The following is a 14,980-nucleotide window of genomic DNA, read 5'->3' as shown; positions in this document are numbered from 1 at the left end:
CTTTGCTGTGCAGAAGCTTTTAAGTTTCATTAGGTCCCATTTGTTTATTTTTGTTTTTATTTTCATTTCTCTAGGAGGTGGATCAAAAAGGATGTTGCTGTGATTGATGTCATTGAGTGTTCTGCCTATGTTTTCCTCTAAGAGTTTGATAGTGTCTGGCCTTACATTTAGGTCTTGAATCCATTTTGAGTTTATTTTTGTGTATGGTGTTAGGGAGTGTTCTAATTTCATTCTTTTACATGTAGCTGTCCAGTGTTCCCAGCACCACTTCTTGAAGAGGCTGTCTTTTCTCCATTGTATATATATTCTTGCCTCCTTTATCAAAAATAAGGTGACCATATGTGCATCAGTTTATCTCTGGGCTTTCTATCCTGTTCCATTGATCTATATTTCTGTTTTTGTGCCAGTACCATACTGTCTTGATGACTGGAAATTTGTAGTATAGTCTGAAGTCGGGGAGCCTGATTCCTCCAGCTCTGTTTTTCTTTCTCAAAATTGCTTTGGCTATTCGGGGTCTTTTGTGTTTCCATACAAATTGTGAAATTTTTTGTTCTAGTTCTGTGAAAAATGCCATTGGTAGTTTGATAAGGATTGCACTGACTCTGTAGATTGCTTTGCGTAGTATAGTCATTTTCATAACGTTGATTCTTCCAATCCAAGAACATGGTATATCTCTCCATCTATTTGTATCATCTTTAATTTGTTTCATCAGTGTCTTATACTTTTCTCCATACAATTCTTTTGTCTCCTTATGTAGGTTTATTCCTAGGTATTTTATTCTTTTTGTTGCAGTGGTATATGGGAGTGTTTCCTTAATTTCTCTTTCAGATTTTTCCTCATTAGTGTTTAGGATTGCAAGAGATTTCTGTGCATTAATTTTGTATCCTGCTACTCTACCAAATTCATTGATTAGCTCTAGTAGTTTTCTGGTAGAGTCTTTAGGATTCTCTATGTATAGTATCATGTCATCTGCAAACAGTGACAGGTTTATTTCTTCTTTTCCAATTTGGATTACTTTTATTCCTTTTTCTCCTCTGATTGCTGTGGCTAAAACTTCCAAAACTATATTGAATAATAATGATGAGAGTAGACAACCTTGTCTTGTTCCTGATCTTGGAGGAAATGGTTTCAGTTTTTCACCATTGAGAACTATGTTGGCTGTGGGTTAATTGATACAGCCACTATGGAGAACAGTATGGAAGTTCCTTAAAAAACTAAAAATAGAACTACCATATGACCCAGCAATCCCACTACTCGACATATACAGTGAGAAAACCATAATTCAAAAAGAGTCATGTACCACAATGTTCACTGCAGCTCTGTTTACAATAGCCAGGACATGGAAGCAACCTAAGTGCCTAGCGACAGATGAATGGATAAAGAAGATGTATCACATATATACAATGGAATATTACTCAACCATAAAAAGAAACAAAATTGAGTTATTCGTAGTGAGGTGGATGGACCTAGAGACTGTCATACAGAGTGAAGTAAGTCAGAAAGAGAAAAATAAATACCATATGCTAATACATATATATGGAATCTAAAAAAAAAAATGGTTCTGAAGAACCTAGGGGCAGGACAGGAATAAAGACATACACCTAGAGAATGGACTTGAGAATACAGGGAGGGAGAAGTATAAGCTGGGATGATGTGAGAGAGTGGCATGGACTTATATATACTAACAAATGTAAAATAGATAGCTAGTGGGAATCAGCTGCATAGCACAGGGAGATCAGCTCGGTGCTTTGTGACCACCTAGAGGGGTGGGATAGGGAGGGTGGGAGGGAGATGCAAGAGGGAGGAAATATGGGGATATATATGTATGTATAGCTTATTCACTTTGTTATAAAGCAGAAACTAACACACCATTGTAAAGCAGTTATATTCCAATAAAGATGTTAAAAAAAATCTTAATATATTCCTGTTAAGATAACTGATATTCAAGTGAAGAAGGAGGACAGCAAGAACAAGAAACATGAAAAAAGTTTTCCATGTTAGGCCTTTCAAACGTGTGACCACTGACTGTTAAAAATGCCTGGATTGTGGGCTTCCCCGGGTGGCTCAGTGGTTAAGAATCCGCCTGCCAACGCAGGGGACACAGGTTTAAGACCTGGTCTGGGAAGAGCGCACATGCCATAGAGCAACTAAGCCTGTGCGCCACAACTACTGAGCCTGCGCTCTAGAGCCCGTGAGCCACAACTACTGAGCCCAGGTGCCACAATTACTGAAGCCCATGTGCCTAGAGGCCGTGCTCCACAACAAGAGAACCACCGCAATGAGAAGCTCACGCACCACAATGAAGAGTAGCCCCCCCCCACATGCCACAACTAGCGAAAGCCCGTGTGCTGCAGCAAAGACCCAACACAGCCAAAAATAAGTAAATAAACAAAATAAATAAATATATATTTTTTTAATGCCCAGATTCTAGTAATTAGAGGAATGGAGAGTGTGTTGTACCCTGCCAGAGCGTGGGCAGCATTATCTATAACTACATTATTGTACCAGATTTATTCATCAACCTTGTTTATCTGTTTCAGTTAAGTCAGAACCACAGAAAGAAAACAAATTTGCAAAGTCTGTGGATATAAATGGTGCTTTGTGCTGATTCAATCACCAAATTGAGGCCATAGTTAAGTACCTTACGTTAGTCCCCAGTTGGAACCTTGATGCTTGGTGGAAGAGTTAATACAATGAGGAATAGTTTACAGTCTGAGTAATTTGAATTTATGACCTATCCTTTCAGTCAGAAAAAGTCAGAGTAAGCCAAGGCCTAGTACACCAGTCCTCCATGGACCTTATTTCATCGCAGAAAATTAAGACTATACTCTTGGGTAGGTTTAATCACGTTTGTCTTTCTTACCTTATCTAGATTCCTTGCTCAGCCAAGAGGAAGACATGGGCATTGCTTCTGAGAGAAAGAAGGTAAATAGTGACAGCTTCTTCACAGATATGGAGAAGTTCTACATCCCCATCCCCATCCCCAAGTGCCTTTATTCTTCTTTCATATTATACATTTATTCGGTTATATGTTGGTTTCCTCTCCTTCCATAAATCACGTGAAAGCAAGGACTTCGTCCTGCTCATTCTCAGTGACCAGAACAATGCCTGACTTATAGTAGGTGCTCAATAAATAGCCGTTGACTGAAGGAATGAATGGGTAGAGAACATAGCTTTCACTCAATAAACCATGATTTCACAAGAAAAAAAAAAAAAACCTGTGATACGTGCCTAGCACTGCTGGGGAAGAAGGTAACCACATCACAACTGGAGCTTACTCCTTGACAAGGCAAACTTTTTAAGTCTTTGATACCAAAGTAAGAAAGTCTAAAATGTTCTATGTTCTAACACTTGGATACCATCTAAAACAGCAGAGCATACAGATGATTATAAAGATGACAAAGAACCAACAAGAGAACCAACGTCAAGGAACATTAGACACCACAGGGCTGCCTTATTGACACAGAAACACCTTCATACCAGTCGCCTGGTCAGAAACTTGATACCAACTAATTCCATCCTATCTCTAAAGACTGTGTGACCTTAGGTAAATTTCTTAGCTTCCTTGACCCTCAGTTTCTCTGTCCCCAAAATGGGCATAAAAAATAGTACCTACCTCATGTTTAAATGAGATAATACATTAATGATCTTGGCAAGTGATATTAGCATATCACTTGCTGCTTACTAGTCTAGATTTTATTAACGACGTGATTACTACCCAAACACTTGCATGCATCTGCCCTTTCTCATATTTCTCATGCTTTCAACTGTTGTATACCTCCAACCCATCTCCATGATGTCCAGCTCTGGCCTTTCCTAACAATTCTTTCCTGTCCTTCCAGCTTTTGCTCCCCTATCTCCTTGTCTTGGTTGAAACTTGAGTCTATGGCAACAGCACTCCCCTTATGGTTTTCTGAAGATGCCCACAGAGCCAAAAGCAGGTAGAAACCAACATTCTTGTGCTTCCACGATGGCACTTCTTCATTTCTACACACCTCCCCATTCTTTGAAGTACACGTGTGTCATTAGGCCATCTACTTCTCCTCTTTCTGGCTGTCAGTCGAAGGTCGTGATCAGTTCTTTACTTTCCTTGAAGAATTTGGCCCCTGTTCACCACCTCCTCTTTCACTCCTCTTGCTAACCTCAGTTTAGGCAACTTTATAACCGTGCGGCACAATGCCACTTATAAAGTCGTCTGGTCCCGTTCCCCAACCCAGCCTCTATTTACAACTAGGAGTCAGGAAACAAACTAAGTGACACCCCAGGAATGCAACCACCAAAACCCAGAAGGTGGGAACTCAGAAAAAATTTCCTGGTTTCTCCAAAACATAAATCACAAAGGAAAAAGAGAAGGATGGTAGGGATAAGAAACATAGATGAAACTCAAAAAGAAACAAATCACACAAATGCAGTGTGGGGGACTTATGTGGAGCTTCATTCAAACATGTCAACTGCAGTAAATAAAAAAATAAATACCACCCTTTTTGGAAACAAACAGGGAAATTAGAACATTGACTGAACATTTGGTGATATTGGGAAATTAGTGTTGATCTTTAAATCTGTGATAATGAGATTGTTTGTGTCTTTTTAAAAGTCCCTGGGGGAGCTTCCCTGGTGGCGCAGTGGTTGGGAGTCCGCCTGCTGATGCAGGGATCACGGGTTCGTGCCCTGGTTCGGGAAGATCCCGCATGCCGCGGAGCGGCTGGGCCCGTGAGCCATGGCCGCTGAGCCTGCGCGTCCGGAGCCTGTGTTCCGCAACGGGAGAGGCCACAGCAGTGAGAGGCCCGCGTACCGCAAAAAAAAAAATAAATAAATAAAAAATAAAAGTCCCTGTTTAAAAAATACATATACATATGTGTATGTGTGTGTAAATATATATTTATATTCATATATAACAATTTGATATCGGGGAATTGCTTCAGAGTAAGTCAGGGTATGTAAGTGGGGAGAAGTTGGGCAGAATAGATGTAACCAGATGGCCATTGGTTGGTTGAAGCTGTTACTCTGGGGCTGGATGGATGTACGGGGGCATGAGGGAGCCATCCGGGTGATGAAAATATTTGATATCTTGCATGGCCCGGAGTCGTCACACGGGCATGTACATATGCAAAAATTCAGCTGAGCTGTACACTTAGACTTGTGCATTTTACTGTATGTAAATTATACCTTAATTTAAAAATTAAGTAGAAAATACATTTTCCAAAAATGAAAAAAAGAAAAAGAAGAGCTGTGAATTGGGAGCAACTTCCCTAATCCTTGAACACGGTTAGTGCAGTGAGACTAATAAATTAAACTTTCAGTTGTATGGCTGAGACTCTGTACTGCACTCTGATCCCAGGCTTAACAATCTGGCTTTGTGATTCCAATTTGAACTCACAGGGGTAACGCACTGATTTGCCCATGTGCTTTTACCCATGGACTTGACAGTGGAATGTTCTCATGTGATTAATAAATTGGCTCCAGAAACTCAGCGGATAGGTATGAGGACTCCTAGTCCCAAACGATTCAGCACATTCAGAGCACTAACAAAATGTGCTACTTTCCTGACTGAGCAAAGCTCACCTGGTGAGGCCTCCCAGCAGCAGTCAGCCAAATGGGCCACTGCCCCGACAGTGGTCCTCTCTGGCTGTGCTGCTCCAGGAAAGGGTGACTGGCTGTGGGGAGGGGTAGCAGAGGGAGGGTTGTCTAGAATGAGTCTCAAGAATTCCAAGCTCGGGCTTCCCTGGTGGCGCGGTGGTTGGGAGTCCGCCTGCCGATGCAGGGGACACGGGTTCGTGCCCCGGTCCGGGAAGATCCCACGTGCCGCGGAGCGGCTGGGCCCGTGAGCCATGGCCGCTGAGCCTGCGCGTCCGAAGCCTGTGCTCCGCAACGGGAGGGGCCACAACAGTGAGAGGTCCGCGTATCACACACACACACACAAAGTATTCCAAGCCCATCTCTGCTACCTTTCTTTTTGCCATGGCCTTAACTGAGGTCCCACCGTTTCACAGCTCACTCATTGCAGCTCTCTCTGTATCTCTGCATCCATCTTCCATCCCACCTCCTTTTCCTCCTGCTTTGACTTCTTCCATGGTTCCCCTGTGTTTCCGTGTTCAAGTTCAAACCACTATGCCTAGTTGAGGTAACAGTTTTACTTAATCTGCAGCTGATTCACCCTACACCCACTCCTTGCATATGTCCCACTCCATCCAGTGTTACCCAACTGGTAGCATAATTGATATCTGGGTAAGAAAATTCTTCATTGTGCCAAGCTATCTTGTGCATTCCAGTGGGTTTAGCATCCCTGTCTCCCGCCCACTGAATACCTTAGCATCCCATCTTTAGACACTGTGACAACTAAAATATGCCCCCAGATATTTCCAAACACCCCCTGCTGCTCCTTTTCCAATTGGGTGTCTCCTACTGGCCCTTCATCCCTCGACTCAAACAAGGGCTGAACCATACACAATTGCCACCTTCATAGTTCAAGAGCATTGAATATTGGCTATTTAATAAAGTTCAACTGAATATTCTTTTCTTCTGGAAATCCTCGCTACTAATGCCCTGTCCCATGCCTTCCTTTATCCAAGTGTTTACGACCCTGTGTTGTCATAGCTGATCTTCTAGTCACCCCACTCTCTTCCCACACTGCTCCGCACTGATTACCTGGGAGTGAGCGCCAAGTGCTAACTTAATTTCTTGGTACCTCCGACTTCACTTGGCTCGGTGCCTGGCTCATAATAGGTGCTAACTCATGTTTGATGAGTAGTCAGACAGGATATTGACCATACTTTCCCTGATGACTCAGTGTTGTTATTTATGAGCACAGAGATGTCTTCAGAGCCTACTGAGCATTTGGCTGTACACCAAATGACTCACCATTGCCTGCGTGACAGATGTGCATGTCTGGATTTTAAATCCTATCAGTGTGTTTGCCTCCACTAAACCTTCGTGACCTTTGGAATCTGAAGCAGACTGTCCAGAGTGCTGTGTCGGGCACTGTGTGAACTTAAGTGCATGACTACGGTGACAAGAACTACCCCGGTACAGGGTCTTTTCATCTCATTTCTGGGTTCTTGCTAGGTTTCACACATTTGTTGTCTCTCTTCTGGTTACTGAGGCAATAGGTTTCTAAAAACCCTCTGCATAGGACTTCCCTGGTGGCGCAGTGGTTAAGAATCCACCTGCCAATGCAGGGGACATGGGATCTAGCTCTGGTCCGGGAAGATCCCACATGCCGCGGAGCAACTAAGCCCGTGCTCCACAACTACTGAGCCTGCGCTCTAGAGCCCGCGAGCCGCAACTACCGAGCCCACGTGCCACAACTACTGAAGCTGAGTTCCTAGAGCCCATGCTCTGCAACCAGAGAAGCCACCTCAATGAGAAGCCCATGAACCACGAAGAAGAGTAGCCACCACTCAGCACAACTAGAGAAAGCCCGTGTGCAGCAATGAAGATCCAACACAGCCAAAAATAAAATAAATTAATTTTAAAAAATAAACCCTCTGCATAATCACTTTCTTTTTGGAAAGTGCTTAAAGATGACTCAGGAGGACTTATAAAGTAGAGAAATGTTCCTCTGCCGAGATGCCCATTCCTAGGACCATGGCTGGTGACAGAATGACGGACTAGGTGATTGCTCAAGGAATTTTCTAAACAGTTGTTGTGTCCCTGCAGTCTCAAAATAGATGGGCATACTTTTTTTTATTTTGACAAGTTTTATATCAAGAAATATTGACCTATGTCACAGATAGAATCTTTCTAATTTTTGGTTTTAAATGACTTTGAATTTTTTTTTTTAATTCAAAAAACCCTTTCCATTATAATTAATATAGAATGAAGTCCAGGACCACAAGAGATAGAGATAAAGGGAAAAACCAGGAAGAAGTAAATGGGGAATACAATTTTCACAACATTTTCGTATTTACTAAACTCTTAACTATTCTTAATACACCTCTTAATAAATGCTATTTAACTCAATCCACAAATAAGTTTTGGTTCTTTTATTTTCAATATTTATTCTTCTTATCATTTTTCTCTTTAACAAGGTAATTACAACAATTTAGGAAACAGAACTATATAAACAGAAGAATGTTAATTTTTTTAATAGCCTTCTGCTTGCAAGAAAGTCCATATATTTTATTCCTCCAAGCACAACTTTATACCTCATACTAAACCAAACAGCTTATGGAAAACTAGTATTAAATAGCAAAACACAAATAAAACCACATATATAAATAACATAACATAAAATAGAGTATAATGTGATGCTTAACAAAGCAAACTGTGATGCAATATGAATCAACTTCACTAAACTAATTGGACAAGTCCAATGAGACACAATCAGATAAGCTCTGAACCTGCAACAGTGTGTAAGTGAAACTGCCAACTCAGCTAGGCTCCTCCTGCTCTTGGGCTGTGTCCAGTTCCATTCCAGGGAGTATCCATTTTTACATCTTCTTGACTCTTTGACTATAAAGTGAAAAAGAAGAAAAAAATAAGCAAAGATGGGGTGCCTGGCGGGTGGGAATGTCTTTGGTGCCTACGGATTGCCTCAGACACTCCAGTCTCATCTCAGGATACCAAGCAGCTCAGAGGCCATATGAGGAAATCAGGGTTCAGAGAGAATGGACCCTACCCAACATAACCAGCTAACTAAGGACAGAAACAGGATATGAACACTAAGGTTGTGTCTTCATATTCAGTGTCTGGCACCCTGGTGTAAGATGATTCTGTCCATTAATAAAATGTCACTCCATTATCATCAGTGTAAATCAGAGCCATTGATCTCTTTTTAACTGTTTATTTTTTAGCTTTTCACAAATGAATGTCATGTAGTCTGTAAATTATATAAATAGGAGACATCTTTGCAACAAGAATCAAATGCATAGAGGAATCTAATACATCGTGTGAAAAATCATTAAATTAAAGACAATTAAAAATGGGACTTCCCTGGTGGCGCAGTGGTTAAGAATCTGCCTGCCAATGCCGGGGACACCGGTTCGATCTCTGGTCCGGGGAGATCCCACATGCCGCAGAGCAACTAAGTCCGTGTGCCGCAACTACTGAGCCTGCACCCTAGAGCCCGTGCTCCGCCACGAGAAGCCACCGCAACAAGAAACCTGCACACTACAACGAAGAGTAGCCCCAGCTCACCACAACTAGAGAAAGCCTGCATGCGGCAACAAAGACCTAACTCAGCCACAAATAAATAAATGTATGTTTTTTAATTAAAATGATCTGTAAGTGGTTGAAAAAATGATTTTTTTTGTTTTCATGGTCCGATTCAAACTACCCTTTAAAAATGCCATAGTGCTTAGACTAGAGCATCCCAGCAAGCCTGTGATGCACCACTCTGAATACCACTCTTTACCGAATATTTGGAGAGAGGCTGGTGGATTGTAAACGTTCCATACCTGAGGATATGCACTGCTTGTTTCACCCAATTCTTCTTTGGATCTGCACACACAGCATATCTTCTCTTTGTGTATAAGCTGAAAAAAGTCAGGGAATTGGATTTATGTTTCAATTTCATTTATTGTTTAAATGTTTTTTCCACAGGCCATGCAATGGAAATTTCATATTCCAGTTGGTGACTCTACACCCTAAACATTTTATTTGTTTCAGAGGTGAAACAAAATGTAAAAAAAAAAAAAAAAAGTCTTCTTATAAAGTTTGATGCAAGAAATGAAAGTGATTCTCCCTGACTTTCTCTGCAATCTAACAAAAAGTTGTGCAGTAACAGGAAGATAAAGTCCCAGGATTATTTAATTTTGTTGCTGGTGGCTACATGAAATATGTATACATCTGATCAATAACTTATACACTTCCAAAATATAATACCCTATATAAATCAAGAATATTATATGAGATAGTGTAACTACTCTGAGCTTTAGCTTACAACCCAACCACTTTCTGGTAGAAGATGCTCATTTCAAAGTTTAGGTTTTTCATATTTTCCTGAGATAGAAACTTAGTAGCTTATAAGTTTATCTTCAAAAGTGATTTTGCCCTCAACTATGTTCATTTTTTTAAAACTAAGTTTTGTCTTATTCCAGTTCCTTTAAAGTGAATTTTGAAGAATAAATGTACTACTAAAACACAGCTAGCTTTTTGCCACATGAGTTATTTCTGAATGAAACTCCAAAAAGGCAAAGCTTTTCCTACTTGAAATTCTCATGTACTCCTAATACAAATGAATTAGAATCCCTTAATAACTTACATGACTGCATTGATGTCACAAGCTTCATTGGCCAGCTGCTGTGTGAAGCCCACGATAAATTTGGGATGAAGGATTTTTTGTGTATATTGGAGGCAGCAGTCAAAGTTGCTTGCTGCTAAAAAGAAATGAAAGATATTGAGTCCGCATGAATGAACTTATTCTGTGATAGGTATGGTGGAACTACTTGAAGTTGTGGAAAACCTAGAATCTGATTTATATGGTAAATAAACTATTTAGAGGAACACCTCCAATATCTTTGAGACCCATTTTAACATAGCTTCCAGTTCTCTTTAAAAAAAATAGTTTGTGTACTGGGAAATTTGGGTTCAATAATACAATTTAGAAGCACATGAGACATCAGTCTCATAAAAGGAATATCTTTAGTAAGAAACACAAACTGACAGTGCTTTATTTCATTCACTATAGTCACTCAAGAATATGAGTACCTTCCACTTTGAAGAAACCCTTATAAATAACCTTCTAAATTCAGAAAAAAAAAGTAAATTGGCAGGTTTTAATCTATTATCTGGCTATTGAATATTGAGAGGAGGGGAAAGACAAGAAGTTACAAAGGAAAATGTGATTTATAGGAGCTGCTAATAAGAGCTACAATTAAAACACTTTGAAATTGTAATATTAGTTAATGGGAATTTTTTATTTTGTTCATAAAATTTCAACACATGTACTTTCAGGAATGCACCTGTTGCTAAAAGTGATGTCCTCTTACAGTCATAAAGCAATTCTTGGACACTCCCCTGAGTTAAATTACAACCTACTGTATCCTTAACCTGCTGTAATGGATAAATGTAATCCCAAAGTTGACAAGTGATGTCCCCAAGGCCTTGTAAGGATGAAGTCAGGTGCCATAATCCACCCCTAAAGGATGAGTTTTGAATTCTGCTAAAACTATTCAGCTGGGAAATGAGAAAGCTAGGGAAATGGAAGAATTTTCTACATTTCAAAATGGCGCCATTCACTGGTAATGTTACACAATTTACAGCTCTCCCAGAATAGCACTTTGGGTTGTTCTGGAGTTCGAGGGTCCCTAAGAGCCCACCACCACCGCCCCCCAAATTTGCTGGTACTGACAGCAGAGAACACATCCGGACAGGCAGCAGTAACCTTTCGTTCTTCCACTCCCTAGTGAGATGACAGCCCCCATCACTTCCTTCTGAAGATTTTCTAACAGGCTTCCATCCCTTGGGGGCCCCTAGATGAGCTCAAGGCTTAGAGAAAAATGAAAATAGTTCTTCCTCCTCTGCTAACAGAAATAGTGACACTTACCTTCTGACTTGCTGCAGAGGTGGGGTAGCAGCACTGACATCAAAGCAGCCAGGAGCAAACTCTTGCTACGGCACATCATTTTCAGCTCAAAGAATAGATGTCTTAGTGCTGGGTACCTAGTGCCCTGGGAGAGCTGTTATGCTTGACAGCAGCCTGGGTCTGGGATGGCCCTACTTATAGCAAATATGAGAACGCACATAGAAGGCGTGTTCTCACATGGGGTTTTCCCCATTTGATTAACCTGCCCCATCATGTCGTCACAAAGAAGAAACCACAGGGAAAACTAACTTCCTGCCTTTCCCTAATGTTGGGAAGGTGTGAAGGTCAGGATGGAGGGGGAGGGAGGGTTAAGAAGGGGAAAATCCTGTAAAATCCTTTGATTTTGCAAAGAAGGAAAAGCAGCTCAGCCCTGCGTCCCAGAAAAGATGTCTGTCCTGTTTTAACTTAATCTCTTGTCTCTGAAAAGAGAGGACAAGGATTAACAGTGATACAAAGATAAGCCCCACTCAGGAACATTCCAGAACTCCTATTGTTACACTCTGATTGCTTTCCAGAGCCAATAGGGGAGGGAGAGGATGAGGCAGGACACCAAGCATACTCAGGCATTTACAATTTCGTCGTTGGTGCTCAGCTGTCACCAAAGACCTTGAATTTCTGGGCTATTATGCAGAGCAGGTAATATAGCAATGCTTAGTAGTGTCCCCAGTTTTCGTGGAAAATACCAGCTCTTAAGTGAGGCTCAAGTTTCAGCTTTATCTTAGTTTCAATCTCACTCTTCTAAATCTTCTACATTTTACATGACCCTAATCAACATTGCAGCCCAGAAAATGACCCTCATCTGCCCATAACTCTTCATGCAAATGTGGTTACATAAATCAATACAAAGCCTCAGAAGAAAAAAGAAAGGAAAAATGTAGGAAGAATATCATTGTATGCTAGGGACAGGAAGGGTATGACTATAAAAAAACACAACAAGGGAGTTTTTGGGGGGTGATGAAGTTATTTTCTATCCTATTATGGGAATGGTTACACATCACTACACATGTGTTAAAATTCATAGAAATGTACATCAAAAGAAAAAAGTGAATTGTATTATATGATCATTTAAAAAATAAAGTTTAAAGATATCAAAATCTTAAAAAAGAACTGTCCACTATAAAAAATAGATTGAAAGTAAAATATCGAAAAAGATATACCATGCAAAGAATAAACAAAAGAGAACTGGAGTTGCTATGCCTATATCTAAAAAAATAAATTTTAAAACCAAAGAAAGTTACTGGAGATAAAGAGGGAGTTCCATAATGATAAAGGATCGATCTATCAGAAAGATATAAAAATCATGACCATATATACATCTAACAACAGCACCTCAAAATACATAAAGCAAAAACTGACAGAATCGAAGGGAAGAATAAGCAATTCAACAATAAAGGTAGGCATTTCAATACCATATTTTCAATAATGAATAGAAAAGCTAGACAGAAGTTGCACAAGAAAACAGAAGATTCGAACAACACTATAAACCAACTAAGCCTAACAGACATCAATAGAACACTCTACCCAACAACGATAGAAGAGACATTCTTCCAAAGCTCGTATGGAACATTCTTCCAGATAAATCATATGCTAGGCCATAAAACAAGTCTTAATGAATTTCAAAGGATTGAAATCATACAAAATACGTTTTCAAACCACAATGTAATTAGAATTCAGTGACCAAAGAAAATTTGAGAAATTCACAAATATATGGATATTAAACATTACATGTCTAAATAACCAATGTGTCAAAGAAGTCATAAAGAAAGTAGAAAATACTTTGAGATGAATGAAAATGAAAACACAACATACAAAAACTTATATGATGCAGCTGCTCAGAGAGAAACTTATAGCAGGGTTACATGAAATAGAGAATAGCAAAAAATAGAGGAAATCAAAGTAACCAAAATTCGGTTCTTTGAAAAGATCAACAAAATTAACAAGCTTTAACTAGGCTAACCAAGAAAAAAAAAGGGAGGGGTGGAGTGACGAGAAGACAAATTGTTAAACTCAGGAATGAATGAAGAGGTGTCACTACCAACTTTAAGAAATAAAAAGGACTATTTTATCTATTGTATTGGCATACAGAACAACTGTATGCCAATACAATAGGTAAAATAGATGAAAGGGACAAATTACTAGAAAGACACAAATTACGAACCTGACTCAAGTAGACATAGAAAGTTTGAATATGTAACAAGTAAAGATATCAAATTGGTAACTAAAACTATTTCCAGAAAGGAAAGTCCAGACGCAGATGGCTTCACTGGTTAATTCTACCAAATATTCAAAGAAAAATTAAAACCAATTCTTCACAAACTTTTTTTAAAAGTAGAAGAGGAGGAAACAATTTCTAACTATTCTATGAGGACAGTATTACACTGATATCAAAATAAGACAGAGACATCACAAGAAAAAACCTACAGACCAGTATCTCTTATGAATATAGACACAAAAATCCTCAGCAAAACACTAGTAACCTGTATCCAACAACATATAAAAAGGACATAAACTAGGAAATGTAATACACAATATTAGCTGAACAATAACAAAAACCGTGTGAAAAGCATTTGACAAAAATTTAACACCCTATCATAATAAACTCTCAGCGAACTAGGAATAGTACAGAACGTCTTCAACCTGATAAAGGTTATCTATGAAAATCCCACAGCTAATATCATACTTAATGTTGAAAGACTGAATGCTTTCCTTCTGAGATCAAGACCAAGACAGGGGTGTCCACTCTAACCACTACTATTCATCATTGTACTGGAGGTTCTAGCCAGGATAATTAGTCAAGAAAAAGGGGAGGCACCCAGGTTGGAAAGGAAGTAGCAACTATCTTAATTTGCAAATGAGATAATCTTGTATGTAGAAAATCGTAAAGAATCTACTAAAAAACTATTAGAACTAATAAGTTCATCGAGGTTGCAAGATTCAAGATCAATATACAAAAAAATATTAATTGTATTTCTATACAATATCAATAAACAACTTGAATATAGAATAAAAAAGCAATTACTGTTACAATAGCATAAAAGAATAAAATATCTAGGTATAAATTTAACAAAACAAGTGAAAAGTAACTTAAAACTACAAAACATTATTAAAGAAATTAAAGAAGACTTCTAAATAAATGGAAAGATGAGGGGTGTGATGAATTGGGAGATTGGGATTGACATGTATACACTAATATGTGTAAAATAGATAACTAATAAGAACCTGCTGTATAAAATAAATAAATTAAATTAAATTTTAAAAAATAAAAGAAGCTAAATATACACCTATGAGATGACGCAGCCATTCTACTCCTAGGTATTCACCCAAAAAGAGTGCATATGCCCCCACAAAAATTTTTCCACAAATGCTTATAGTGGTGTTTTTTCATACCAAACAAGTGATTATAGTTGATTTACAATGTTGTATTAGCTTCAGGTATACAGCAATGTGATTCAGTTA

General features: G+C 39.2%; 1 protein-coding gene across 3 annotated transcripts; it reads right to left on the bottom strand.

Moving 5' to 3' along the window:
* Nucleotides 1–2,868: 2,868 nt before the first annotated feature.
* CCL20 (C-C motif chemokine ligand 20) lies at nt 2,869–11,564 on the bottom strand. Of its 3 annotated transcripts, none has more exons than XM_067027561.1 (4): nt 11,486–11,564; nt 10,202–10,316; nt 9,396–9,473; nt 2,869–2,911 (listed from the first exon to the last, which is right to left on the bottom strand). In XM_067027561.1, exons 1-4 carry the CDS (start codon nt 11,562–11,564, stop codon nt 2,869–2,871), a joined length of 315 nt encoding a protein of 104 aa, XP_066883662.1. The 3 variants fall into 3 exon arrangements, with proteins under 3 accessions (XP_066883662.1, XP_058907769.1, XP_058907770.1); XM_059051786.2 differs by lacking the exon at nt 2,869–2,911 and adding an exon at nt 8,430–8,451; XM_059051787.2 differs by lacking the exon at nt 2,869–2,911 and adding an exon at nt 8,430–8,451 and having other exon boundaries at nt 10,202–10,313.
* Between the last annotated feature and the right edge of the window lie 3,416 nt (nt 11,565–14,980).

Source organism: Kogia breviceps, chromosome 2, assembly GCF_026419965.1.
Source record: "Kogia breviceps isolate mKogBre1 chromosome 2, mKogBre1 haplotype 1, whole genome shotgun sequence".
Taxonomy (NCBI): domain Eukaryota; kingdom Metazoa; phylum Chordata; class Mammalia; order Artiodactyla; family Physeteridae; genus Kogia; species Kogia breviceps.
Note: the sequence above shows the minus strand (reverse complement) of the source record. Positions and strands in the feature narration are given on the sequence as shown.

Bases quoted from the DNA above. Each gene is read 5' to 3' on its own strand.
- CCL20 (XM_067027561.1), bottom strand. From the start codon at position 11,564: ATGATGTGCCGTAGCAAGAGTTTGCTCCTGGCTGCTTTGATGTCAGTG. The intron at 10,317-11,485 runs GTAAGTGTCACT...ATTTCTTTTTAG, and splicing joins CCTCTGCAGCAAGTCAGAAG to CAGCAAGCAACTTTGACTGC. The intron at 9,474-10,201 runs GTAAGTTATTAA...GACTTTTTTCAG, and splicing joins TGTGACATCAATGCAGTCAT to CTTATACACAAAGAGAAGAT.